Below are 25,275 nucleotides of genomic sequence, written 5' to 3'. Positions count from 1 at the left end.
GCAGGGAGATCCAACAGGGGGGGAGTGTGCAAAAAGGATCTGCCCCCCCCCCCGTCACTCCCCAAATACTAAGGGGGGGGCGGAGCTTTTTGTGCCCCCCCCCGTCCCCCCTCCCCACCCTCTCAGTCCCCAGCATCGAGGGGCGATGGCGGCCACGCTGCTGCTGCTCCTGCTCCTGCTGCTGCTGCTGCTGCTGCTCCTTTCTGGGGGGGCGCGGGAGGGGTCCCCCCGTGGGGGGGCCCTGCACCTCCTGCACCCCCGGGGGGCACAGCACCTCCTCGCCCTCGCCCGCCGCCACGGGCCTGCTTTGCGCGTGCGCCTGGGGGGCCACGGTGAGTGGATGGGGGGGGCGAAATGGGGGCACCCCACTTTATCCCCCCCCTCAAAAACCCTTCCCCCAACAGCCCACCTTGGGACCCTAAAACTGCCCCCCCCCCCCCAGCCTCCACCTCCTGGGACCCCCAAATTTTGGCTGCGCCCCCCCTCCCTGCACCCCAGTGTTGGCCCAATAAGAGTTGGTGGGAAGGGGGTTGCAAGGGATCCCCTCCCCCCCCCAAATCTCTCCTTGCTCCCCTCAACCCATTGATTGCCCCCCCCCCCCAGTTTGTTCCTGGGACAATCCCCCCCCCCCTTCTATCCCCGCACCCATTCCCCCCCCAATTTGGGGGTCCCTGACCCCATTGGGAGGGCTGGGACCACCAAGCCCCCATATCTTGGGACTTCCCTTCCCCCCCCCCCCCCCCCCCCAAGGGGGTCACATCCCTCCAGACCCCCCCCATTTTTTTTTTCCCCCCCTCTCCTTACCCCCAAGATGTGCTGGTGCTGAGCTCGGTGGGGACCATCCGGGAGGCTCTCGCTCGCCGCTGGGGGGACTTTGCTGGGCGCCCCCCAAGTTACCTGGGTATGGGGGGGGGTCCCACATGGGCTGGGGGGGTGCACTGGGACCACCCCCTCCCCAAATTATGTGGGTACAGGTGGGTTATTGGGAGCTTATGGGGCTGGGGGTGTTATAAGGGCTGGGGGGGGTTGTGTCGGCCACCCCAAAGTTCCCTGTGTATTGGGGGGGCCTGTGGGGGGGGCACCTTATGGTATTGGGGGTGTCCTGGGGGGTGAGGGGGGGGCTGTGGGTTCCTCACAAGGGTGTCTGGGGAGGGGTCTCTGTCAGTGTTTGGGGGGTGCTGGGGGGGTCCTATGGGTGTCTGGTGGGTGGGGGGGGGTCCCTGGGGGTCCCGAGGGTTTTTTGAGGGGTGGGGGGGAGACTGGGCAGTCCTCATGGGTGCTGGGGGGTGCCAGTGGTGACGTAGGTGTGGTGCAGGGGGGCTGGTGTCACGGGGGGGCCAGGACCTGGCGCTGGGGGACGTGTGCCCGGGGTGGCAGCAGCAGCGGGGGGCGACGCGGGGGGCGCTGGCCCGGGCCCAGGGGCGACTCGAGCCCCTCTTGGCGCAGCAGGCGAAGGCGCTTTGCCAGGTGAGTACCCCAAACCTGGGACCCCTCCCCCCCCCAAAAAAATAAAAAAAGGCACCCCCAACCTGGGGACAACCCCCCCATCCCCTTCCAGAACTCCAAACCAACCCTGGGACCCCCAAATTGCACCAGGGTGCCCCCAAAAAATCAGCCCCAGCACCTCATAGCTCATCAGGGGGTCCCTGTGGTATACCAGTAATCCCTTGGGGGCCACCCAATAGCTTTTATGGGACCTTCATTATCCTTTTAGGGCAGCCCTATACCCCAACAGGGGGGTATTCCTTGCACCGCCCCCCCCAGGGAGCCCCATTGTCTCTTGGGACACCACTTTGTCATGTAGGTGTCCCTAATATCCTTTCTGGGATCCCTGAATCTCCCTGGGGCACCCCAATGCTCCATTTATGCTCCCCAGTACCTCCCTGGTATGTCCCAGTACTCCCCTTTATCACCCAGACCCCTTTAGTAGCCCCTACAGATGCCCCAATACCTGACTGTGGGACCTCAAATCCTCCCGTAATCCCCTCTTCTCTCTTGGGCCCCTTATATCCACTAGCACACCCCATTACTTCCTGGGACACCCCTCCTTACCCATTTGGGGCTCCCCGAAACCCCTTAGGTCCCCCTATATTACCCCAGTTCACCCCAATACCCCTATGGGGTCCCCTCCCCTCTACCACCCTTGGGTATCCCAATACCCCCTAGGGCTAGCGGTATACCCCTGGTGACCCCAAAATCTCCTTAGATCACCCCAACACCCCCCCTGGGAAGCCCCATGTACCCCCAGGCACTCCCCAGCCCCCCATGGTGACCCCCTTTTCCCCCCCCCAGGACCTGCGTTCTTATGGGGGGGCGCCCATTGATGTCTTCGAGGCATTTGCCTTCCACACCTGCAGCACCATCTGCCTCCTCGTCTTTGGGGACCTGGTAGGGACCCAGGTGTCCCTTTTGGGGCATCCAGGTGGCCCTAAGGCATTTGGGGTGGGCACCTTTGGGTGGGGGTTCTCTGGGTTTGGGTCCACCCAGGTGTCTGGTGCCACTCGAGGGGACCCAGGTGTCACTTGGGGGGGGGGAAACGACATGTCCAGGTGCCACCTGGGGGACTTGGGTATCCTCGGGGGGGACCCGGGGGTCTATGGGGGTGACCCAAGGCATCTGGGCCCCCACAGATGCCCCCCGAGGCTGAAGTCCGGGCCTTCACCCGCTGCGTCATGGAGCTGCTGGAGGTGTGGGGCAGGGCCAGCGTCCGGGTGCTCGACTTGCTGCCACTGCTGCGGGTGAGCCTCACCGTGGGGCCAGGCCCTACAGGGCCCGTATGGCTCTGGGGATGAGGTTTATGGCATCTACGGGGGCCTGGGGGAGGCCTGCGTGGGACTGAGGAAGGGCATGGGAGGGGATGTTGTAGGGTCTGTATGGGATTTGGGACTGTTATAGGGTCCAGATGTGGGAGACAATATTGGGGAGAAACTATATTGCCCTGGAGGGGTTGTAGGGTATATATGAAGGTGTGGAGGGGCCTATGTAGGGCTCTGAGGTGGTTATATGGCCTTGGGGAGGATATATAGGATCTGGGGAGGTGCTGGGGGTGTGGGAGGGTACAGGGTCTATGTGGAGATGGGAGTTATATATGGGGTTGAGGGGGGGGTCTGTATGGGGCTGGGGATGGGGTTAAATGGTCTGTAAGACCTTGGGGGAGATGTTAAGGGTTCTACACAGGGTTGAGAGAGTCTGTAGGGACTGTGGGACCGGGGTGGGTCTATAGGGCCTACATGCAGCTGGAAGGGGTTATATAGCCACTGTGGCTCAAAGCGGGGGGGCTCTATAGGGTCCTGGGGGCTCTTCGTGGCCCCTGGGGTGCCCATGGGCTCCATACGGTCCCAGGTGCTGCCCAACCCAGGGCTGCGGCGGCTGCTTAGCCTGGTGGAGTCCCGTGACGCCTTCGTGGAGACCCAGATCCGGCGTCACAAGGTGGGATGGGGACACGGGACCGGGGCAGGAGGAACCCGGTGAGGGGACTCAGGGAGGTGACACGTGTCCCCTTGCAGGCCTGTGCCTCGCCCCCTGAGGACACAGTGCTGGGGGCGCTGCTGGGGGAGGACCCCAGTGTCCGGGGGGGGCCGCTAGGCCCTGATCGGCTGCACATGGCCCTGGTCGACCTCTTCATCGGTGGCACTGAGACGACAGCGGCCGCCCTGGCCTGGGCCGTGGCCTTCCTGCTGCATCGCCCTGAGGTGCCACCTCCATGTCACATAGGTGTCTGTGTCCCCATGCAGGTTCTGGGTGGGGGGGTCTTGCATACTCACGTCTGTGTCCAGTGTCCTGCAAATCCCGTGTCCTCCTCCCCGTGGCCATCACTGTCCCCTTGCACCACCCTGCAGTGCCACACGTGTCACACTCATGTCCATATCCCCAGGCGGGTCTCGCATCCCCAGGGTGTGCCCACCCGTGTCCTGGGCATCCCTCGCGTCCCCCACTCCATAACCACTGCCCTGAGGTGCTGCATGCATGCCACATCCACGTCATGTCCGTGTCCCTGGTCAGGTCCTGGGGAGGGTTCCACGTCCTGGGTGTCCCTGATGACCCCCTCTCGTGGCCATCACCTCCACCCCTGCACTGTCCCAAGGTGCCACATGCATCGCATCCATGTCACATGCGTGAGGGACAGCCGTGCATGATATGTGTGCCCCCCCCAGGTGCAGGAGTGGGTGCGTGCAGAGCTGCATCAGGAGCTGGGCCCCACAGGCACCCCCCAGGTGGGGGACATGGGACGCCTGCCCCTGCTCCGCGCCACCATCACCGAGACTTTGCGCCTGCGGCCACCTGCACCCCTGGCCCTGCCCCACTGCACACGCCGCCACACCAGGTACAGCCAGTAGAAACCAGTATGGACCAGTATGGGTCTGTACAGACCAGTATTGACTAGTATAGACCAGTATGGGTTAGCAGAGCCCAAAAGGCATCATAAAACCCAGAAGCACCTGGTAGAGCCCAGTAGGCTGCAATGTAGACCAGGAGAGCTCCAGTAGGGCTCAGTAAAGCCCGATGGTCCCAGTAGGTGGCAGTAGATGCTACTGGGACTCTGCAGACTCCAGTCTGTTCCAGTCCATCCCAGCAGCACCTTGTCCTGTTCTAGTGTTGGGGGTCTCCCTGTGCCAGCTGGCTCCATCGTCATCCCCAACCTCTTCGCTGCCCACCACGACCCTGAGACCTGGCATCGCCCTGATGAATTCCTGCCAGGTACGTGTGGACCCTGAAGTTCCCTGGACTTTTGGGCCCATTTTGGACACCTGGGTCCCTGCTCCAGATGCTTGGGTCCCCCGAGCCCCCAGGGATGGGTCCCCTCCCTGCTTGCCAGGGTATCTGATGCTGTTGGGATGATCACCAGCCTGGACATCTGTGTCCTTGGCCCTTATGGTGGGTTCCCTCCCCACTCATTTTCCCCCTCCAGAGCGGTTCCTGGAGCCAGGGGCACCTTGGCGAGCGCTGGTACCTTTCGGCTGCGGGGCCCGATCCTGCCTGGGTGAGGCATTGGCACGAGCTGAGCTCTTTGTTTTCCTGGGCCACATCCTTCATCATTTCCGCCTGGAGCCACCGGTGCCTGGTGCCCTTCCCAAGCTGGGGGTGACAGCTGGCACCGTCCTGCGCTGCCCCCCATTCTGCGTGCGCCTTGTGCCCTGTCAGCCCCCCACCCCCTGAGCCCCGATGCCTGGGGACACATGGAAGCCTGGGCTTGCTTGCTGGTTGCTCGCAGCTTTTATTGACCCCATAAAGGCTTCATCACCACTGCCCCTGGCAGCCCTGCCTCCTCTCTGGGTGCTCTCAGTCATGCTGTGGCCGCAGCTTCATCTCCGTGAAGGGGATGGAGAACTCGAAACCTTTCCAGGGAAACCAGTTGATGCCCTGGGGAGAGCGAGATAGGGCCTTGTCAGGACTTGTCGGCATACTACAGGGGCCCTACAGACCCGTATAGGGCCTGTGGGCACCATACTGAAGCCCTGAAGAACCCACTCCCCTGCTCCAGGCCCTATCCCTCCTATAAAGCCCCATGCCCACATAGGGGAGATCTGGAGCTGGGGCAGGAGGGGTCCTGTATGGTGTCTTGCACTCTGTAGAAGGCCTGTAGGACCTCAGAGGGGTGCATGACCATACGGCCCTCATAGCCCCCCAAAGAGGTCCTGGCCCCCCTTGTTCCCCATAGGGCACCAGTCCCTATAGGTGTGAAATCCCCTGCTGCCACTCCCCAGGCCCTCTAGGTCCCCATAGGTACCTGCCGCTGTGAGCAGTGCCATATGGATCTTGTGTCCCACAGTGCCAATATAGGCTCCCCCACCCCATGGCCCCTGTCAAACCTCCTGGGGTGATTTTAATCCCATTGCAGGCTGCCTTGTGGCCTTCATAGCCTGCCTCATGGCCCCTATAAATTTCTGTATGGTCTGTATTGACCTCCATATTTACCTCCTATGTCTTCTGTAGCCCCCCCAAGGCCCCTATAGACCCCATCAAGTCCTCTTTTGCTGTTTCTGTAGTGCCCATAGCCCCCCTTTATGGCCCCGATACCCCCTCCCCATCACCCCTACATCCCCCCAACGTGCCTGATGGTCGTAGGGGGTACCATAGCGCCCATTGAGGTTGGCGTAGTGGCAGTTGCGGTACCACCAGGCCCCTGTGTAGGCGATGGCGCAGGGCCGGGGGCGGCGCCGGGGGTCACGGTCCCGCGTTGAGAAGGGGCTGCCAGCGTGGTAGGACATTGCGTCCCCTGCAGGACTCACATTAGCACTCTGGAGATTCTAGCACTCCCAGAAAGAGAGCTTTCCAGAACACTCTCAATAGGTCAGAGAACCACAAGATGTTCCCTAAGACACCCCCCCATTCCCCTCCAGGACAGGTCACAGCCCCCCAGGAACCTCTGCGTTCCATATCAGGGAGCACCATATGGACCAAAGACTCTCAAGACCTCTTAGGGGCTCCCCAGGACCACCCCATGGGCTGGTGATCTGTAATAGGCCCCCAAAGCCCCCCCACCCATGAGTCATGGACTCCCAAAACCACTCCAAGGACTGCCTCTCATTGGCAAAAGGACCTCCCTCTGCCAAGGCCTCCTCTAAGTACCCTCCTATGGGTCAAGAGGCCCTCAGTAACCCCCAGACAACACTCTCCCAGGAATCCCCACAAGTGCTGCTGCTATATGGGCAAAGGGCAGCTTCCCCCAAACCACCATACCCCACACCCCCCATAAGCCATAACTATTCAGAGACCCCACCCTCTCCCCCCCCCCAAGATTTCCCCTAAGGACACCCATGGGCTAAAGGACTCCTCCAAGACCTGCTTTAGGGAACCCCCGTGGGCCAAGGCACCCCCGAGATTCCCACAGGGCTCCCCAGAACCCTCCCCATGGGCCAACAGCCCTCCCCTAGGGCCCTCCCAATGCCCCATGGGACCCCCCAATACCCTCCCCCAAATACCCTCGGCCCCTTCACGGGCCAGGAACCCCTCGCACCGGCGGTGCCGCTGTAGGTGCCGAGGTGGAGGCGGTAGTGCTCCTCAGGGCCAGCAACGGCGAAGTCGCGGTAGTGGGCAAAGGCAGCGTCCAGCGGCGTCCGTAGGTCCACCCGCAGCTCCGTGGGGCCAGCCGCCGTCAACGCGTGCAGCGCCTCGTTCCCTGCACCCAGACACCTTGGGGTCTTCAGCCACTGCAGCCCACCCAGGGCCACCCAGACACCTGGGTCCCTCCCCTGGAGGCCCACCTGGGTCCCCCTGGGTCCCCCTGGGTGTCCCCCTGGGGTCCCCTTGGGTGCCTTTGTCCCCCCGCCAAAACCCGGGGTCCCCCACCCAGATGCAGGGGTCCTCACCAAGCCAGAACTCCTGGGAGACGTTGCCAAAGCCGTGGGCGTACTCTTCCCATCCCCGCCAGAAATCAGTGGCCCCATTCATGCGTCGCTGGAACACCTGGGAGTGGAGAGTCAAAGGAAACCCCCCTGCCCACCCCCACCTCCCATTACCTCCCCCTGAACCCCCAGCTCCTTCCATTGCCCCTCATGGTCTTCCCCAGTGCACCCTGAGACTATCTAGGCTCCCTCGGACCCTTGTTGCTCCCCAGGACTCCCCATTGCACCCCCAGATCTGCCACAGAACCATTATCCCTCCCCAGTTCTCCCCCTGCCCCCCATAGAAACATCAAGAAGACCACAATAACACCCCTCAGTGACCCCCAACTGTCCCCCAAGGGCACCCCCAGGGACCCCCATTGACCTCAGTCCCCATACACATAGTGCACCCCACAGCCCCACCCATTGCCCTCTAAAGACCATCTAGAGAACACCCCCTCTGCCCCCAGTTACCCCTTCAGATCTGTCAGGACACCCCTTGTCCCCCAAACATCTCTACTGCCCCCCAGAGAACGCCCTCAGACCCCTAAATGCCCTTCAGTGTACTTCTTGGACCTCCTGGGACCACAGATACCCCCACTACCCCTCATAGAACCCCCTCACTGCCCCCCATTGTCTCCCAGGCCCCTCAATGCCCCTCACTGAACCTCCCAGACCCCCCAATTCCCTATAGTGACCCCAGTTGCTCCATGGGCCCTTCCCATTATGCTCCAGGTTTGCCAGCCCGCCCCCCCCCCTTGCTTACTCCCTCCCCCCCTACTGCATCCCACAGAACATCCCTAGATACCCCAAATGCCCACAATCGCAACCCCAGGGCCATACCTATTGCCCCCCAGACCCTTGCACAATATCCTCCATAGAACCCACCAGACACCCCCAATGCTCCCCCAGTGACCCCAGTTGCCCCTCCTCCCGTTACCTCTCCAAATTTGTCAGGGAACCCACTGGCCTCATTACCTCCCTAGAGGTACCTCCTGCTATTGCTCCCCACAGAACGTCCCCTGACTCCCTCAGTGCCCCCTACTGCCCCCCTGCCCGCACCAGCCAGCCACCGCCATCGGTCTCCATGTCGCAGAAGACACGCAGGGGCCGCTGTCGGTCCCCTCCGAGGAAGATGAGGGCTTCGCGTGAAGGCCTTGGTCCGTTTAGCTGCTCCTCAACGCAGTCCCGGGGGTACGGGTGGAGTAGGGGCGCTGGGGACAGGGTGCAAATGTGGGGACCAGGTGTCCCCACCCAAGGGACGCAGGCACCTGAGTGCCTCCCACCCAGCCACCCACCAGCCAAGGGGCTCAGGCACCTAGGTGCCCACTCCCCACCCAAGAAACCAGGAATCTGGGTGCCCCCCTACCTAGGGACTCAGGCTCAAGGTGTTCCCCTCCCACCCCACAGCCAAAACATCCAGGTATCTGGATACCTCCAGAACCCTCCACCCAGGGGGTCAAGGGACCCAAATGCGTCCACCTGTAAGGCATCCAGGTACCTGGGGATCCCCCTGGCCCCAACACCCCACCCTCAAGGGACCCACATGCCCAACTCACGGGTGTCGAAGGTGGCCTCGAGGGGCACGGGGGCCGGCTCCAGCCCCTGGCTCTGCAACTGCACCCAGTAGTGGCCCATGGGCTCCAGGCCCCACAGCTCCTTCGATGTTGCCTCAGGGGGCAGCTGCAGCGTCTGTTTGTGTGGGGAAAGGTTACTGGGGAATGCAGGGGGCTTCTAGGGTCCCTAGAGGCATTATAGGGGCTGCATGGGGGGTCTTTTAGGTATCCAGGGAGCATAGGGTGGGCCTCGAAGGTGTACTGGAGTGCTGTAAAGGAGTATTGGGGACCACAAGGAATACTGGAGTGAACAGAGATACACTGGGGAGGTACCAGTAGGGTTCCTAGGGTGTTACTGGTGTGTCTGGTGTGTGTGGGGGGCGCTCTTGTGTTCCCCAGGGTGGTATAAGGGTCCCCCATGAGATTATTTGGGTCTCCAGTGGATACTGGAATCTCACAAGAATTACTGGAGTGTCACACGGGGCTGGGAGGTTTTGGGGTGTTTGGGGAAATTACCTGCAGGGGGCCACCAGGGGGGCCGTAGACAAGGATGTAGCCATCAGGAGGGACTTGGGGGGGCGCCCAGTGCAGGCGAGCACTGCGGGGCCACAGGGACCCCACCCACAGGGTCCCTGGGGCACCTGCACAAGAGATGGTGATCACTGAGGCCCACACCAACCCCCCAGCCCCCCGTAGACCTTCCCACTGACTCTCCCCACAAACCCCTTTTGGACTCCCCCAAGGGTCACCACAGCACCCTCTCACCACCTTAGCTCCCACTGACCCCAAAGACACCCCCATGGTCTCCACCCCAAAGACCCCTTGTAGTATCCCAGTGACTCCCATCCACAGTACCCCACACACAGAGTGTCTCTGGGAGCATCCAGGGACTCTTCCATCCATCCTTCCTTCCATCCCTCTCTCCCTACCTCCTTGCTTCCCTCCTTCCCTCTCTTCATTTACGCCTCAGCCATCCATCTTTTCATGCACCTTTTACCATCCATCATTTCCTGAAACCACCCTTCCACTGAACTTTGCCTCCATGGCTCCAATTCATTTATTCTACCAGCAAAACACAAATCCAACCAGCTATCTGCCTGTACATGCTTCAGTCAATCCTTCCACAAAAAAATGGGTTCATCACACCATCCATCCCATAAGGAGCCACAGTCCAACCCAACCATTCAACAGCTTGTCCATCTGTCCATCCATCTGTCCATCCATCCATCCATTCAATCAAGTATTCAACCAAATAATTAAAGAGCCATCCAATCATTCTACATCCATCCATACACCCAACCGTCCAAACAAGTAAACATCCATCCCTCCATCTTCCACACGTCAACCTCTAGCTCTCCAAATCTCTCTGCTCTTGCCTGAAATCATCCCTCAATCAGTCACCCAATGAGCACAAAAACTTGTTCCTATTGCTTGCAAAGCCATGATCCAGCTAAACACCTAACAATACACCCATCCATAGAGTCCCCCAAGCTGCCAGACAGTCATACAAGCAACCAACTTCCATCCATCTGCTCCTCTCTCCAAACTGGCACGCACCCATCCCATTTGGCCTTTCCCTGCCACATCCACTCAGTGCTAAAAGGTGAAGAGAAAAGGGCCCACAGCCACTCTCACCTGTGACAGCATCAGTGGAGATGGGGCCCACACGTTTCCGCCCCCACATTCCATACAGGTTGAACTTGTAGCGGCGCGATGGTGACAGCCCTGGCACAGTCACTGTGCGAGACGCACCATCCACAGGCAGCACCTGTGGCTGGCCTTGTGCATCCTTGTACTGCACCGTGAAGGAGTCAAAGGTGCCCTCGGGGACGCTCCATTCCAGCTGGACAGAGTCAGGGGTGATGTGGGAGGCCGTGAGCTCGCCAAGACGGGGCTGGGATGGTGGTTCCTCCTCTGCTGGAGATGGGGCTGCAATATGGAGAGCACAATGCAGGGCATAAACATCCCCCCATACAACTATCCATCTGTTCAACAACCAACCAAACATTCATCTAACCGTCTCTCTGTCCTCTCTGTAAACACTTGTCTGTCCATCCATCCATCCGTCCCTCCACCCATCCATCCATCCATCCATCCATCCATCCACCCACCCACCCACCCATCCATCCATCCTCCTCTACTCCTGTCAATCTTGCATGCTCCCAGCCTTCATACATTCCCCAGTCAGCACCAAAAAGTTCCCCATTTCGTTAAGACCCAAGTGACCAGGACAGGCCCTCGGAAGGTTCCTGACACAGTCCAAACTCACAGCCCACCAAAGGACACGTCCATGGCATGCAGCAGCCCTCACCTGTGACAGCATCAATGGAGATGGGACCCAGACGTTTCTGCCTCCACATCCCGTATACGATGAATGTGTAGCGTTGGGATGGCAACAGCCCGGGCACAGTCACTGTATGGGATCCACCATCCACAGGCAGCACCTGCAGTTGGTCTTGTGTGTCCCTGTACTGCACCACAAAGGAATCAAAGGTGCCCTCGGGGACACTCCATTCCAGCTGGACGGAGTCAGGGGTGATGTGAGAGGCTGTGAGGTCTCCCAGGCGTGGCTCGGATGCTGGCTCCTTTTCTAGTTCATCCGCAGCTGCAACACAGAGGGCACAATGCCATCTATAAATATCCCCCAGTCTGTTCCTTCCTTCCTTCCTCCCACCCACCCACCATTGCATATTCCCATCCCTCCAACCCTCCATCCTGTTCAGTAACCAGGAGATGTTCCCATTTTCCAGAAGGCCCAAGGGGCTCAGGACAGATCCTGTCCTGGTTCCTGCCCTGATCCAAACCCCCAGCCTTGCAAGGGACACAGAAAAAGCATGCAGCTGCTCTCACCTGTGACAGTGTCAGTGGAAATGGGGCCCAGACGTTTCTGCCCCCACATCCCATACAGGTTGAACTTGTAGTGGTGAGATGGTGACAGCCCTGGCACGGTCACTGTGCGGGAATCTCCATCCACAGGCAGCACCTGCAGCTGGTCTTGTTCATCCTTGTACTGCACTTTGAAGGAGTCAAATTTCCCCTCGGGGACACTCCATTCCAGCTGGACGGAGTCACGGGTGACATGGGAAGCTGTGAGTTCACCCAGGTATGGCTGGGATGGTGGTTCTACTTCTGACTTGACTAGTGCTGCAAAAGAGAGGACACAATGCAGGGCAGAAACATCCCCTTGTTCATCCATCCACCTATTTATCTCTCTATCGGTTGGCATACCCAAACTCCCTTCCTTCCTTCCATCCATCCATCCACCCATCCGTACACCTTTGTGCTCATTATACTGCGTCTAGTTGTGATCGAGTGAGTTCATCTTTCCCAGAGTAGGACATGTAGTGCTGTGCTCTGCACTTGCAGGTAGAACAGCAGTGATTTTACACCAATTTTATGTCTTTTGTTGAGCAGTGCTGGCACAGCATCATGACTCTCTCCAACCCCAGTCAAAGCCGGTAGGCTGGAGTGTGCAAAAGGTGCAGAGGGGAAATTGCCAGGGCAGCTGACCTAAAATGGCCAAAGGGATATTCCATACCACATGATGTCACACTCAGGAATAAAAGCTGGGAAAGGGGAATGAAAAGGGGAGGATCTTGTTATGAAGAGGGATGTCCTCCCAAACATCTGCCATGCAGACTGAGGCCCTGCTTCCCAAAACGTGGCCAAATATCACTTGCTAATATGAAGTAGAGAATAATTGTTTTAAACTTTGGCTTCCATGTGACATTTGCTTATTTATTTTTTAATTTCCTTTAATTAAACTGCTCCTTATTTCAACCCCTGAGCCTTTTGTCATCATATCTTATGTCCTTGCTCTTTTCAGGAATGCAAATGAGCTTAGCAAGCTACCACAGTCATCTGTCTGTCCAGCCATTCATCCAGATAATCATCCCCTCACCGGGGACCTTCACAAACCATCTAACCAAATCCAGTGATCTAGACTTTCATTTAAAACTTTGCTCACCCCTATCCTCCCCCACTTTGAAGTGTTTCATACTCCTTAATCCAATGATCCACTTATCCAGCTATCCATCCATCCGTCCGTCCATCCAATTGCCCTTTGTCCTGATTCCATTTCCGATTTATCACCCCTTTATTTCATCCATCTGTCCAGCTTTTCACCCACAAAGCCATTGATGCACTCTTAGGTACAAACAGACGGACACCCACAACAAAACGTCTTTCCAAAAATCCATACTACCAAACGTCCTGCCACTTAATTTTTAATCCTGCCAATAAACACCATCTCCATATCGATGACTTTCCTTGCCCCCATCCTACCATCCATCCAACCATTCACCAGGAACCACTAAAGAGATACACCCATTTCCCAGAAGGGCTAAAGACCCTGGATGGATGTGGTCCCCACTTCTGTCCTGCTCTAAAACCAAGGCATGCAAGGGATGGATAAGTGGCATGCACCGGAACATACCTGTGACAGCATCAGTGGAGATAGGGCCCAGACGTTTCCGCCCCCACATCCCATACAAGTTGAACTTGTAGCGGTGAGATGGCAACAGCCCAGGCACAGTCACTGTGCGGGAATCTCCATCCACACGTAGTGCATGTGGCTGGCCTTGCACATCCCTGTACTGCAGTGTGAAAGAGTCAAAGGTGCCCTCGGGGACACTCCACTCCAGCTGAACAGAGCTGGGAGTGATGTGGGAGACCGTGAGCTCGCCCAGGCGTGGCTGGGATGGTGGTTCCTCCTCCGTTTTGACTGCAGCTGCAACAGACAGGACACAAGTTGTTACATAAACATCTGTCAGTCCATCTCACCCACCCTCCCTCTCTCCACCCATCCATACAGACAGACAGACAGACAACCACCCATCCATCGTTTCAACCAAAATCCATCCATCCATCCATCCTTCCTTCCATCCATCCTTCCTTCCATCCATCCAAACAAACAAAAGTAAACATCCATCCCTCCGTCTTCCACACATCCACCTCTAGCCCTCCAAATCTTTGCTCTTGCCTTCAACCATCCCTTGGCCAGTCAGCACAAAAATTTGTTCCCATTGCTCATGAGGTGGTGATCAAGCCAACCATCCAATGATCCATCCATCCAAAAAGTCCCCCAAATTGCCAGTCATACAAGCAACCACCTTCCATCTATGCATTTCTCCCTTCAAACTTGCACGCTTCCACCCCTCCATCCGCACTCTTTTTAGAACTCAGGTGATGTTCCTATTTCCAACAATGCCCAAGTGACTCAGCGTGGGCTCTTCCAAACACCTGCTACATCCACTCAATGCTAAAAGGCGATAAGAAAAGGGCCCACTGCCACTCTCACCTGTGACAGCATCAGTGGAGATGGGGCCCACACGTTTCCGCCCCCACATCCCATACAGGTTGAACTTGTAGCGGCGCGATGGCGACAGCCCTGGCACGGTCACTGTGCGAGAATCTCCATCCACGGGCAGCACCTGTGGCTGGCCTTGTGCATCCTTGTACTGCACCGTGAAGGAGTCAAAGGTGCCCTCGGGGATGCTCCATTCCAGCTGGATGGAGTCTGGTGTGACGTGGGAGGCTGTGAGCTCGCCAAGACGGGGCTGGGATGGTGGTTCCTCCTCTGCTGGAGGTGGGGCTGCAATATGGAGAGCACAATGCAGGGCATAAACATCCCCCCATACAACTATCCATCTGTTCAACAACCAAACAAACATTCGTCTAGCCATCTATCTGTCCTCTCTGCAAACGGTTGTCTGTCCGTTTTTCTGTCCATCCGTCTGTCCATCCATCCCTCCACCCATCCATCCATCATCCTCTATTCCTGCCAATCTTGCATGATCCCAGCCTTCATGCATTTCCCGGTCAGCACCAAAATTTTCCCCATTTTTGTTAAGACCCAAGTGACCAGGACAGGCTCTCGGAAGGCTCCTGATACAGTCCAAACTCACAGCCCACCAAAGGACACGTATATGACATGCAGCAGCCCTCACCTGTGACAGCATCAGTAGAGATGGGGCCCAGACGTTTCTGTCCCCACATCCCATACAGGTTGAACTTGTAAGGGTGGGATGGTGACAGCCCTGGCACGGTCACTGTGTGGGAACCACCATCCACAGGAAGCACCTGTGGCTGGCCTTGTGTATCCATGTACTGCACCACGAAGGAGTCAAAGGTGCCCTCGTGGACGCTCCATTCCAGCTGGATGGAGTCAGGGGTGACATGGGACACAGTGAGGTCGCCCAGTCGTGGCTCTGATGGCAGTTCCTCTTCCGACTCCACTGCAGCTGCAACACAGAGGGCAGAATTCAGGGTATGAACATCCCCCAGTCCATCCGTCCTTCCGTCTGTTCGTTCGTCCATCCATTCATCTATCCAAAGATGTGTTCCCATTTTCCACAGGGCAGAAGAAACCCAGCACAGGCCCTTGCAAGGCTACTGTCATACTCCAAACACATGGCCCACAGCATACACAGACTTGTCACCCATCAGGACACACCTGTGATGGCATCAGTGGAGATGGGGCCCACACGTTTCCGCCCCCACATCCCATACAGGTTGAACTCGTAGTGGCGGGATGGTGAAAGCCCTGGCACGGTCACTGTGCGGGAATCTCCATCCACGGGCAGCACCTGTGGCTGGTCTTGGGCATCCTTGTACTGCACTGTGAAGGAGTCAAAGGTGCCCTCGGGGACACTCCATTCTAGCTGGATGGAGTTAGGGGTGACGTGGGAGGCTGTAAGTTCCCCCAGCTGTGGCTCGGATGGTGGTTCCTCTTCTGTTTCAACTGCATCTGCAAGAGATAGTTAGTGCTCAATGCGGGGTATAAATACCCCCCAGTCCATCTGTCCATACCTCTGTCATCCATCCATCCAATCAGTCAATGAAACTCTTCATCCATTTATTGAAAAAGCCTTCCATCCATACACGCTTACATTCTATTCAGCATTTCCCCAAGTATCAACTTAGTTACATTCACCCTTTTGTCCTTCCATCCACCCTTGCAACCATAAAGAAGCCACACTTCCTATCATCCTTCTCTGTTCTATTTATCCATCTTCTCAGCCATTTATCCAGATAATCATTGTGACATCAAGGACATTCACCAACCATCCAACCATCAAGCTAGTGATCTAGACTTCCATTTAGCTCCTTGCTCACCCCACCTTCCTACTGGGATAGGATCAAATTCATTTTCCCTACAGCAGCCCATATAGTGCTGTGCTCTGCACCTGTAGCTAGAACAGCATTGGTATCACACCAATATTTTGTCTATTGTTGAGCAGTGTTGATACAGCATGAAGACTCCCTCCAAACCCCCAAAGCCAGTAGGCTGGGGGTAGGTAAGAAGTGGGAAAGGGACATTGCCAGGGCAACTGATGTAAAATGACCAAAGGGATATTCCATACCATATGATGTCATATTCAGCAATAAAAGGTGGGAAAGGGGAAGGAGAGGGGGTGACTCTAGTGGCCACTATGAAGATGACTGTCCTCCCAAACAAGCGATGTGCATATTGAAGTCTTGCTTCCCAGGATGTGGCTGAACATCACTTGTTGATGGGAAGTAGAGATTTTTTTTTTCATTTTTTCCCCTCTTTGCTTCTATGCAGCCTTTGCTCATTTTTTTTCCCTCTGTCTTTTCCCTTTAATTAAATTATCCTTATCTCAGCCACAAGCCTTTTTCTTTTGCTTTCCTGGAACTGGCTGAACACCTGCCTGCCGATGGGAATCAGCAAATGAATTCTTTGTTTTCCTTTGCGTGTGCATGTGGCTTTTGCTTTACCTAGTAAACTGTCTTTCTCTCAAACCATGAGTTCTTTTTACCTTTCAGATTCACACCTGGGGAGAGTGAGCTAATGGCTGCAATGCACTCAGCTCCCTCTCAGGGCTAAACCAGAACAACAATCCAAGACATATACGTCTGTTTCCCAGAAGGGCCTAGGACCCTGCAATGACCCTTTCCTTGTCCCCACCTTTTTTCAAAACCAAAGACTGCAAAAAACATGGACATGGCACACAGAAACCCTCACCTGTGACAGCATCAGTGGAGATGGGGCCCACACGTTTCCGCCCCCACATCCCATACAGGTTGAACTTGTAGCGGCGCGATGGTGACAGCCCTGGCACGGTCACTGTGCGGGAATCTCCATCCACAGGCAGCACCTGTGGCTGGCCTTGTGCATCCTTGTACTGCACCACGAAGGAGTCAAAGGTGCCCTCGGGGATGCTCCATTCCAGTTGGACTGAGTCAGGGGTGACGTGGGAGGTGATGAGTTCCCCCAGCTTTGGTTCGGATGGTCGTTCTTCTTCTGGCTGGACTGCAGCTGCAATGTGGAGGGCACAATGCAGGGCATAAACATCCTCCATTCCGTCCATCCAACTTTCTATTCACCCTTTCATGCAAGTATACGTCACTTTTTTGAACTAACCAGCAATTCAGCATTTCTTTCATTCTGCCATCTCTCCCCCTGACTATCCAGCTGTCTACCACTATGTCCCTTCATCTCTCCAAACTTGCCTACACTCATCCATCCTTCCATTCCCCAGTCGGAGGCCAAGAGATGTAACCATTTCCCTGATGGGACAAGGACCCTGGAACGTGTCTGAACCCAAAGCCACCCAACTCCAGAACCAAGGCATGCAGGAGACACAGACATGCCACACGGAAGCCTTCACCTGTGACGGTGTCAGTGGAGACAGGGCCCAGGCGTTTCCGCCCCCACATCCCATACAGGTTGAACTTGTAGCGGCGAGATGGTGACAGCCCTGGCACGGTCACTGTGCGGGAATCTCCATCCACAGGCAGCACCTGTTGCTGGCCTTGTGCATCCTTGTACTGCACCACAAAGGAATCAAAGGTGCCCTCAGGGACGCTCCATTCTAGCTGGACTGAGTCAGGGGTGACGTGGGATGCAGTGAGTTCCCCCAGCTGTGGCTTGGATGCTGGTTCCTTTTTGGTCTCAAGTGCAGCTGCAAGGTTTATGCAGGGCATAAATATGCCTCAGTCCATCTGTCTGTCCATCCATACATCCACCCACCCATCCACCCATCCATCAAACCTTCTCTTCAACCATCCATGCAACTATGCATCAGTTTATTGACAGAAGTTCCTTCCATACACCCTTACCCTCAATTCAGCATCACCCCAACTGTCAACTCAACCACATATCAACCTTCTATCCACCCATGCTCGTAACCAGAAAACAAACAACACTTTGAAGACATCCATCCATCCTTCTACTTGGCAGTCTGTTCAGTAATTCATCCAGATAATCATCCAGACATTAAGCACTTTCAGCAAACATGTAAACAAACAGTGACCTAGACCTTGACTTAGCTCTTCGCTCACTGTTTCCACCTTTTCATTCTGGTGTTTCTTACACCATTAATTACTGAATCATCGAATCTTCGATTCATCAAATCATGAAACAGCCACTTTGGAAAGGATACCAAATGCTCATCAGTTCCAACCTTTCCTGGGAAATGGGAGCCTAGATGAGATTATTTAGTACACTTTCGATTTGTATCTTGAATACCTCCTGTAACAGGGATTCTACCATGTCTCTGGGCAGCTAGTCCAATGACTGATTTTTCTTACTGTAAAAAAATTCTGTTTTGTATCAAGATGCAACCTATCCCAATGCTTCTTGATGCCACTGGCTCTTCTCTTCTCCATGTGGTTCCTTGAGAAGAGAGCACTCTGTGTAGACACCTGTCTATCCACCTGTCTACCAGTTTATCCCTTAATCTCTCCAAACTTGCCTGTACTCACTCATTCGTCTATTCCCCAGTCAGAGGCCAAGTGATGTTGCCATCACCCAGAAGGGCCAAGGAACTGGGAGGAAATGCCCCCACTCTCACCCTGTTCCAAAACCAAGTTATGAAAGGGATGAGAACACTACATGCACCAGCCCTCACCTGTGACAGCGGCAGTGGAGACAGGGCCCAGACGTTTCCGCCCCCACATCCCATACAGGTTGAACTTGTAGCGGTGAGATGGTGACAGCCCTGGCACGGTTACTGTGCGGGAATCTCTGTCCACAGGCAGCACCTGTGGCTGGCCTTGGGCATCCTTGTACTGCACCGTGAAGGAGTCAAAGGTGCCCTCAGGGACGCTCCATTCCAGCTGGACTGAGTCAGGGGTGACGTGGGAGGCTGTGAGGTCACCCAGGCGTGGCTCAGATGGTGGTTCCTTATCTAGCACAACTGCTGCTGCAACATGGAATGCACAATGCAGGTATAAAGATCCTCTGGGCTGTTTGTCTGTCCATCCATCCATAGCTCCATCCAACCATCAATTGATGCAGATGTGTATCCATTTATTCACAATACCTTCCATCTATACACCCTTACATTCTACTCAGAATCTCCACAATTATTAACTCAGTAACATTCATCCACCTGTCTTTCCATTTATCCTTGTAACCACTCATCTATTCACTCTTCCTTTCATCCATCTCTCCAGTTAGATATCCAGATAATCATTTGGACATCATGAACAGTCAGCAGCCATTCAAGCAACCAGCAACAGATCTAGCCTTTGATTTAGCTGTTTGTTGATTGATCCCTTACTCCATCTATTCACGGAAGTGTTTCTTACTTCAATAATTCAATTATCCATTTTTCCAGTTCTCTATTTATCCAAACCTATATCCATCCCTCCATTCAATTGCCCTTTCTTCCATGTTTCACCTCCCCTTCAAAACCCCTAAGATCCTATCCATCCATCTGTCCGTCCATCCATCCATCCACTCACCCACCTGCCCACATTTCAAGCAATATACATGTATACTCCCTCTTATAAACATCCACAACCTAACATAATTACAAGAATAAATCCTTCAAGCCTTACCTGCTGATCCTGCCAAAAGCCATCTCCATATTCATGATTTGTCCCTGTCCCTCCATCCATTTAACATGCATCACCCAAGAGATGCATTTATTTCCCAAAAGGGCCAAGGACCCTGGAAGGACACTGCCTCCTTCCACTTTTCTCCAAAATCAAGATGTGGAGGGGACATGACATGCAGCAGCCCTCACCTGTGACAGCATCAGTGGAGATGGGGCCCACACGTTTCCGTCCCCACATCCCATACAGGTTAAACTTGTAGCGACGCGATGGTGACAGTCCTGGCACAGTCACTGTGTGAGACCCACCATCCACGGGCAGCACCTGTGGCTGGCCTTGTGCATCCTTGTACTGCACCACAAAGGAGTCAAAGGTGCCCTCGGGGATGCTCCATTCCAGCTGGACTGAGTCAGGGGTGACATGGGAGGCTGTCAGCTCGCCCAGGCGTGGCACAGATGGTGGTTGTTTTTCATGCTCAACTGAAAGGATACAAAGCAGGCTATAAAAATTATCTGATTCCTTTTTCTGTGCCTTATTCCCTGCATTCCTCCCTCCCTTTTCACCTTCCTTCATCTCTCCATCTTTCCACTGGATGTGACCCCAGCAATTCATCCTATTATCAATGAATTCAACTAATTGTTTCTCCACCTCTGAACTATATCTACCCATTTATTGTCTAGTGAAGTTGTCCATGTGCTCCTTAAAATCCATGCAGTATTCCATCCATCCAAATGACTAATCACTCATTTATTCCTCCATCCACTCTTTCATCCAAAAAGCTAAGTAGATGATAATCAACTAGCCATCCACCAAGCCAAATACACACGCAGAAAACCAGACTTTTGCCCATTCTACTATCTAGCTACCTATCTATGCACCTGTCTAACAATCTATTCCTCCATCTCTACAACTTTGTTGGCACTCATCCATTTATCCATTCGCCTGATCCCAATTCCCACAGGGCAGAAGGAGCCCTGCAAAGACCCTTGCAAGTCTCCCGACTTACTCCAAACTCAAGTTCTACAGGGGACATAGACACGGCATGCATCAGCCCTCACCTGTGACAGCATCAGTGGAAACAGGCCCCAGACGTTTCTGCTCCCACATCCCATACAGGTTGAACTTGTAGCGGCGCGATGGTGACAGCCCTGGAACCGTGACCGTGCGGGAATCTCCGTCCACGGGCAGCACCTGTGGCTGGCCTTGGGCATCCTTGTACTGCACCACAAAGGAGTCAAAGGTGCCCTCGGGGATGCTCCATTCCAGCTGGACCGAGTTGGGAGTGATGTGGGAGGCCACAAGATCACCCAGGCGTGGCTCAGATGGTGGTTCCTTTTCTGGCTCGACTGCAGCTGCTACAGAGAGGACACAACGCAGAACACAAACATCCCCCCTTCCATCCATCCAGTTTTCTATGCACCCATTCATGCAACTGTCCATCAGTTTATTGATTTAACCATCAATTCAGCATTTCATCCATCCTTTCATCTCTCTACCCAGCTATACATCTGTCTATCCCTCCACCTCTCCAAACTTGCCTAAACCCATTCTTCCCCCCATTCTCCAGTCAGTAGCCAAGAGATATTCCTGTTTCCCAGAAGAGCCAAAGAGCCTAGATGGATCCTGTCCCTGCTCCCAAAGTGCTCCAAAACAAAGCTTTGCAAGGAACATGGACATGGCATGCAGCATTTCTCACCTGTGACAGCATCAGTGGAGACGGGGCCCACACGTTTCTGTTCCCACATCCCGTACAGGTTGAACTTGTAGCGGTGGGATGGTGACAGCCCTGGCACAGTCACTGTGCGGGAACCACCATCCACTGGCAGCACCTGTGGCTGGCCTTGTTCATCCTTGTACTGCACCACAAAGGAGTCAAAGGTGCCCTCAGGGATGCTCCAGTCCAGCTGGACTGAATTAGCAGTGATGTGGGAGGCCATAAGCTCACCCAGGTGTGGCTCAGATATCAACTCTTCTGGCTCAACTGCAGCTGAAACAATGGGTGTATAATACTGAGCACCCCTGCTCATTTTCTCTACCTTTCCATTGAAGTATTTCTTATTCCAATAATCCAGTAACACGCTTTTGCAGTTCTCCATCCATCCAAACCTAAGTCCAACCCTCCATTAAACTGCCCTTTCTTCTATGTTCGACCTCACATTCTTTACCCCTTGATTTCATCCATCCATCCATCCATCCATCCATCCATCTATCCATCCATCCATCCATCCTCCCATCTTCACAAATACCCTCCAAACCATAGATCAACTCAAATCCACAATGGCATGCAGCACCTCTCACCAGTGATTGCATCAGTAGAGACAGGGCCCAGACGTTTCCGCCCCCAAATCCCATACAGGTTGAACTTGTAGCGGTGGGATGGTGACAACCCAGACACGGTCACTGTGTTGGACCCACCATCCACAGGCAGTGCATGTGGATGGCCTTGTGCATCCCTGTACTGCACCATGAAGGAGTCAAAGGTGCCCTCAGGGACCCTCCATTCCAACTGAACAGAGTCAGAGGTGATGTGGGAGGCAGTGAGCTCCACTAGGCGTGGCTTGGATGGTGGTTGCTTTTCGGGCTCAACTGCAGCTGCAATAAAAGAACACAATTCAGGGTATAAACATTCCACAGTGCTCCATCCCTGTCTCCCTCACTGCTTTTGGCCGTCTCCATCAGTTTCTGTACACCACAAGCCATTCTTCTATCCAGTTAAATCCAGTTGGAGGCTGGTCACTAGTGGAGTCCCCTGGGGCTCAGTATTAGGGCCAGTTCTCTAATATCTTTATCAATGATCTGGATGAGGGGATTGAGTGCACCTTCAGTAAGTTTGCAGATGACACCAAGTTAGGTGCATGTGTTGATCTGCTCGAGGTTAGGAAGGCTCTGCAGGAGGATCTGGATAGGCTGGACTGATGGGCTGAGGTCAACTGTATGAAGTTCAACAAGGCCAAGCGCCAGGTCCTGCACCTGGGGCACAACAACCCCAAGCAGTGCTACAGGCTGCGAGATGAGTAGTTAGAAAGCTGCCTGGCAGAGATGGACCTGGTAGTATTGGTTGATAGTTGGCTGAATATGAGCCAACAGTGTGCTCAAGTGGCCAAGAAGGCCAACAGCATCCTGGCTTGTATTAGAAACAGTGTGAGCAGCAGGGCTAGGGAAGTGATCGTCCCCCTGTACCCGGCTCTGGTGAGGCCGCACCTTGAGTACTGTGTTCAGTTTTGGGCCCCTCACTACAAGAAGGAAATCAAGGTGCTTGAGAGAGTCCAGAGAAGGGCGACAAAGCTGGCGAGGGGTCTGGAGAACAAGTCTTAGGAGGAGTGGCTGAGGGAGCTGGGATTGTTTAGCCTGGAGAGGAGGAGGCTCAGAGGCAACCTTATCACTCTCTATAGTTACCTTAAAAGAGGCTGTAGCAAAGTGGGGATTGGTCTGTTCTCCCACGTGCCTGGTGATAGGACGAGGGGGAATGGGCTTAAGTTGCGCCAGGGGAGGTTTAGGTTGGATGTTAGGAAGAACTTCTTTACCGAAAGGGTTGTTAGGCATTGGAATGGGCTGCCCAGGGGAGTGCTTGAGTCACCATCCCTGGAGGTCTTTAAAATGTGTTTAGATGTAGAACTTAGTGATATGGTTTAATGGAGGACTTCTTAGTGTTGGGTCAGAGGTTGCACTAGGTGACCTTGGAGGTCTCTTCCAACCTAGATGATTCTGTGATTCATTAAACAGTTCATCCTTCCATCTCTAAACTGTTAACCCATTTTATGTCTACTGAAGCTGTCCATGTAAGTATTGATCTAATTATCCATCCTTCTCTCCACTTACATCCATTATTCATCCATCTGTCTATCCATTCATCAGAAGAATCATCCAACTATCAATCAACCAGCCATCTCTTTATCCTTTGTGGTACATGTACATCTATCCATTCAGCCATTTGTCCATCTGATTCGGAGTACATACAAATGCATATTTTTTTTCCTTTCTCTTCTTCCAAACATCCATTCATCTATATATATGTCTAACCATTCTGGCTTCCACTCATCCATCCACCCATTTCCAGATTACTCTTAGCATTCAGAAGACCTTGATAATATCCATGCAGTACTCCATCCATCCAAATGACTAACCACTCATTTATTCCTCCATCCACTCTTTCATCCAAAAAGCTAAATAGATGATAATCAACTAGCCATCCACCAAGCCAAATACACATGCAGAAAACCAGACTTTTGCCCATTCTACTATCTAGCTACCTATCTATACACCTGTTTAACAATCTATTCCTCCATCTCTACAACTTTGTTGGCACTCATACATTTATCCATTCACCTGATCCCAATTCCCACAGGGCAGAAGGAGCCCTGCAAAGACCCTTGCAAGTCTCCCGACTTACTCCAAACTCAAGTTCTACCGGGGACATAGACACGGCATGCATCAGCCCTCACCTGTGACAGCATCAGTGGAAACAGGCCCCACGCGTTTCTGCTCCCACATCCCATACAGGTTGAACTTGTAGCGGTGTGATGGTGACAGCCCTGGCACAGTCACTGTGCGGGAATCTCCGTCCACGGGCAGCACCTGTGGCTGCCCTTGTTCATCCTTGTACTGCACCACAAAGGAGTCAAAAGTGCCTTCTGGGATGCTCCATTCCAGCTGGACCGAGTTGGGAGTGATGTGGGAGGCCACGAGGTCACCCAAGCGTGGCTCAGATGGTGGTTCCTTTTCTGGCTCGACTGCAGCTGCTACAGAGAGGACACAATGCAGGACACAAACATCCCCCCTTCCATCCATCCAGTTTTCTATGCACCCATCCATGCAACTGTCCATCAGTTTATTGATTTAACCATCAATTCAGCATTTCATCCATCCTTTCGTCTCTCTACCCAGCTATACAACTGTCTATCCCTTCACCTCTCCAAACTTCCCTACACCCATCCTTCCCCCCATTCTCCAGTCAGTAGCCAAGAGATATTCCCGTTTTCGAGAAGAGCCAAAGAGCCTAGATAGACCCTGTCCCTCCTCCCAAAGTGCTCCAAAACAAAGCTTTGCAAGGACCATGGACATGGCATGCAGCATTTCTCACCTGTGACAGCATCAGTGGAGATGGGGCCCAGAGGTTTCTGCCCCCACATCCCATACAGGTTGAATTGGTAGCCATGGGATGGTGTCAACCCAGACACAGTCACTGTGCGGGAACCTCCGTCCACTGGCAGCACCTGTGGCTGGCCTTGAGCATCCCTGTACTGCAGTGTGAAAGAGTCAAAGGTGCCCTCGGGGATGCTCCATTCCAGCTGGATTGAGTTGGGCGTTATGTGGGAGGCTGTGAGCTCCCCCATGTGTGGCTCCGATGGTGGTTCCTTTTCCACCTGCACTGCATCTGTAAAACAGAGGGCAAAATGCAGGGCATAAGCAATTGTCTGTCCTTCCTTCCCTTCCTCCCTCATTTCATCGCTCCATTTTTTTGTCAATTTGTTTACTCAATAATTCACCCTTCCATGCATGAATTAAACAGATCATTCCGCCATCTCTGAACTCTGTATACCCATTCATCATCTACAGCAGCTGTTCATATAAATATTGAACTAACTCTT

At 54.4% G+C, this 25,275-nt stretch overlaps 2 protein-coding genes across 25 annotated transcripts in view; one reads left to right on the top strand and one right to left on the bottom strand.

Moving 5' to 3' along the window:
- The first annotated feature begins 86 nt into the window (after positions 1-86).
- CYP21A2 (cytochrome P450 family 21 subfamily A member 2) lies at positions 87-5,239 on the top strand. Its single transcript, XM_027470491.3, has 10 exons — positions 87-332; positions 812-901; positions 1,316-1,467; positions 2,293-2,388; positions 2,631-2,738; positions 3,343-3,429; positions 3,507-3,692; positions 4,155-4,324; positions 4,595-4,698; positions 4,910-5,239. Exons 1-10 carry the CDS (start codon positions 146-148, stop codon positions 5,155-5,157), a joined length of 1,428 nt encoding a protein of 475 aa, XP_027326292.3. The 5' UTR covers positions 87-145; the 3' UTR covers positions 5,158-5,239.
- TNXB (tenascin XB) overlaps positions 5,194-25,275 on the bottom strand; it is a 38,765-nt gene continuing 18,683 nt past the window's right edge. For 12 of the 24 annotated variants that reach the window (XM_072024787.1, XM_072024792.1, XM_072024785.1 and 9 more), the window contains 23 exons: positions 24,768-25,061; positions 24,130-24,426; positions 21,986-22,279; positions 21,384-21,674; positions 20,746-21,042; positions 19,879-20,166; positions 18,757-19,050; positions 17,515-17,808; positions 16,869-17,162; positions 15,336-15,629; positions 14,830-15,123; positions 14,181-14,474; positions 13,317-13,610; positions 11,732-12,025; positions 11,193-11,486; positions 10,517-10,810; positions 9,398-9,522; positions 8,885-9,017; positions 8,388-8,539; positions 7,311-7,407; positions 6,959-7,120; positions 6,054-6,217; positions 5,194-5,361 (listed from right to left, as the gene is read on the bottom strand). In XM_072024787.1, coding sequence (XP_071880888.1) covers positions 5,281-5,361; positions 6,054-6,217; positions 6,959-7,120; positions 7,311-7,407; positions 8,388-8,539; positions 8,885-9,017; positions 9,398-9,522; positions 10,517-10,810; positions 11,193-11,486; positions 11,732-12,025; positions 13,317-13,610; positions 14,181-14,474; positions 14,830-15,123; positions 15,336-15,629; positions 16,869-17,162; positions 17,515-17,808; positions 18,757-19,050; positions 19,879-20,166; positions 20,746-21,042; positions 21,384-21,674; positions 21,986-22,279; positions 24,130-24,426; positions 24,768-25,061 — 5,615 coding nt within the window. In that variant the 3' untranslated portion in view covers positions 5,194-5,280. The remainder of the gene's footprint in view (positions 5,362-6,053; positions 6,218-6,958; positions 7,121-7,310; positions 7,408-8,387; positions 8,540-8,884; positions 9,018-9,397; positions 9,523-10,516; positions 10,811-11,192; positions 11,487-11,731; positions 12,026-13,316; positions 13,611-14,180; positions 14,475-14,829; positions 15,124-15,335; positions 15,630-16,868; positions 17,163-17,514; positions 17,809-18,756; positions 19,051-19,878; positions 20,167-20,745; positions 21,043-21,383; positions 21,675-21,985; positions 22,280-24,129; positions 24,427-24,767; positions 25,062-25,275) is intronic. The other 12 variants (XM_072024782.1, XM_072024780.1, XM_072024781.1 and 9 more) reach the window with 12 other exon arrangements.

Source organism: Anas platyrhynchos, chromosome 17, assembly GCF_047663525.1.
Source record: "Anas platyrhynchos isolate ZD024472 breed Pekin duck chromosome 17, IASCAAS_PekinDuck_T2T, whole genome shotgun sequence".
NCBI classification, from domain to species: Eukaryota; Metazoa; Chordata; class Aves; order Anseriformes; family Anatidae; genus Anas; species Anas platyrhynchos.
The sequence above is the reverse complement of the archived record's forward strand: the minus strand, read 5'-3'. Positions and strand labels throughout refer to the sequence as shown.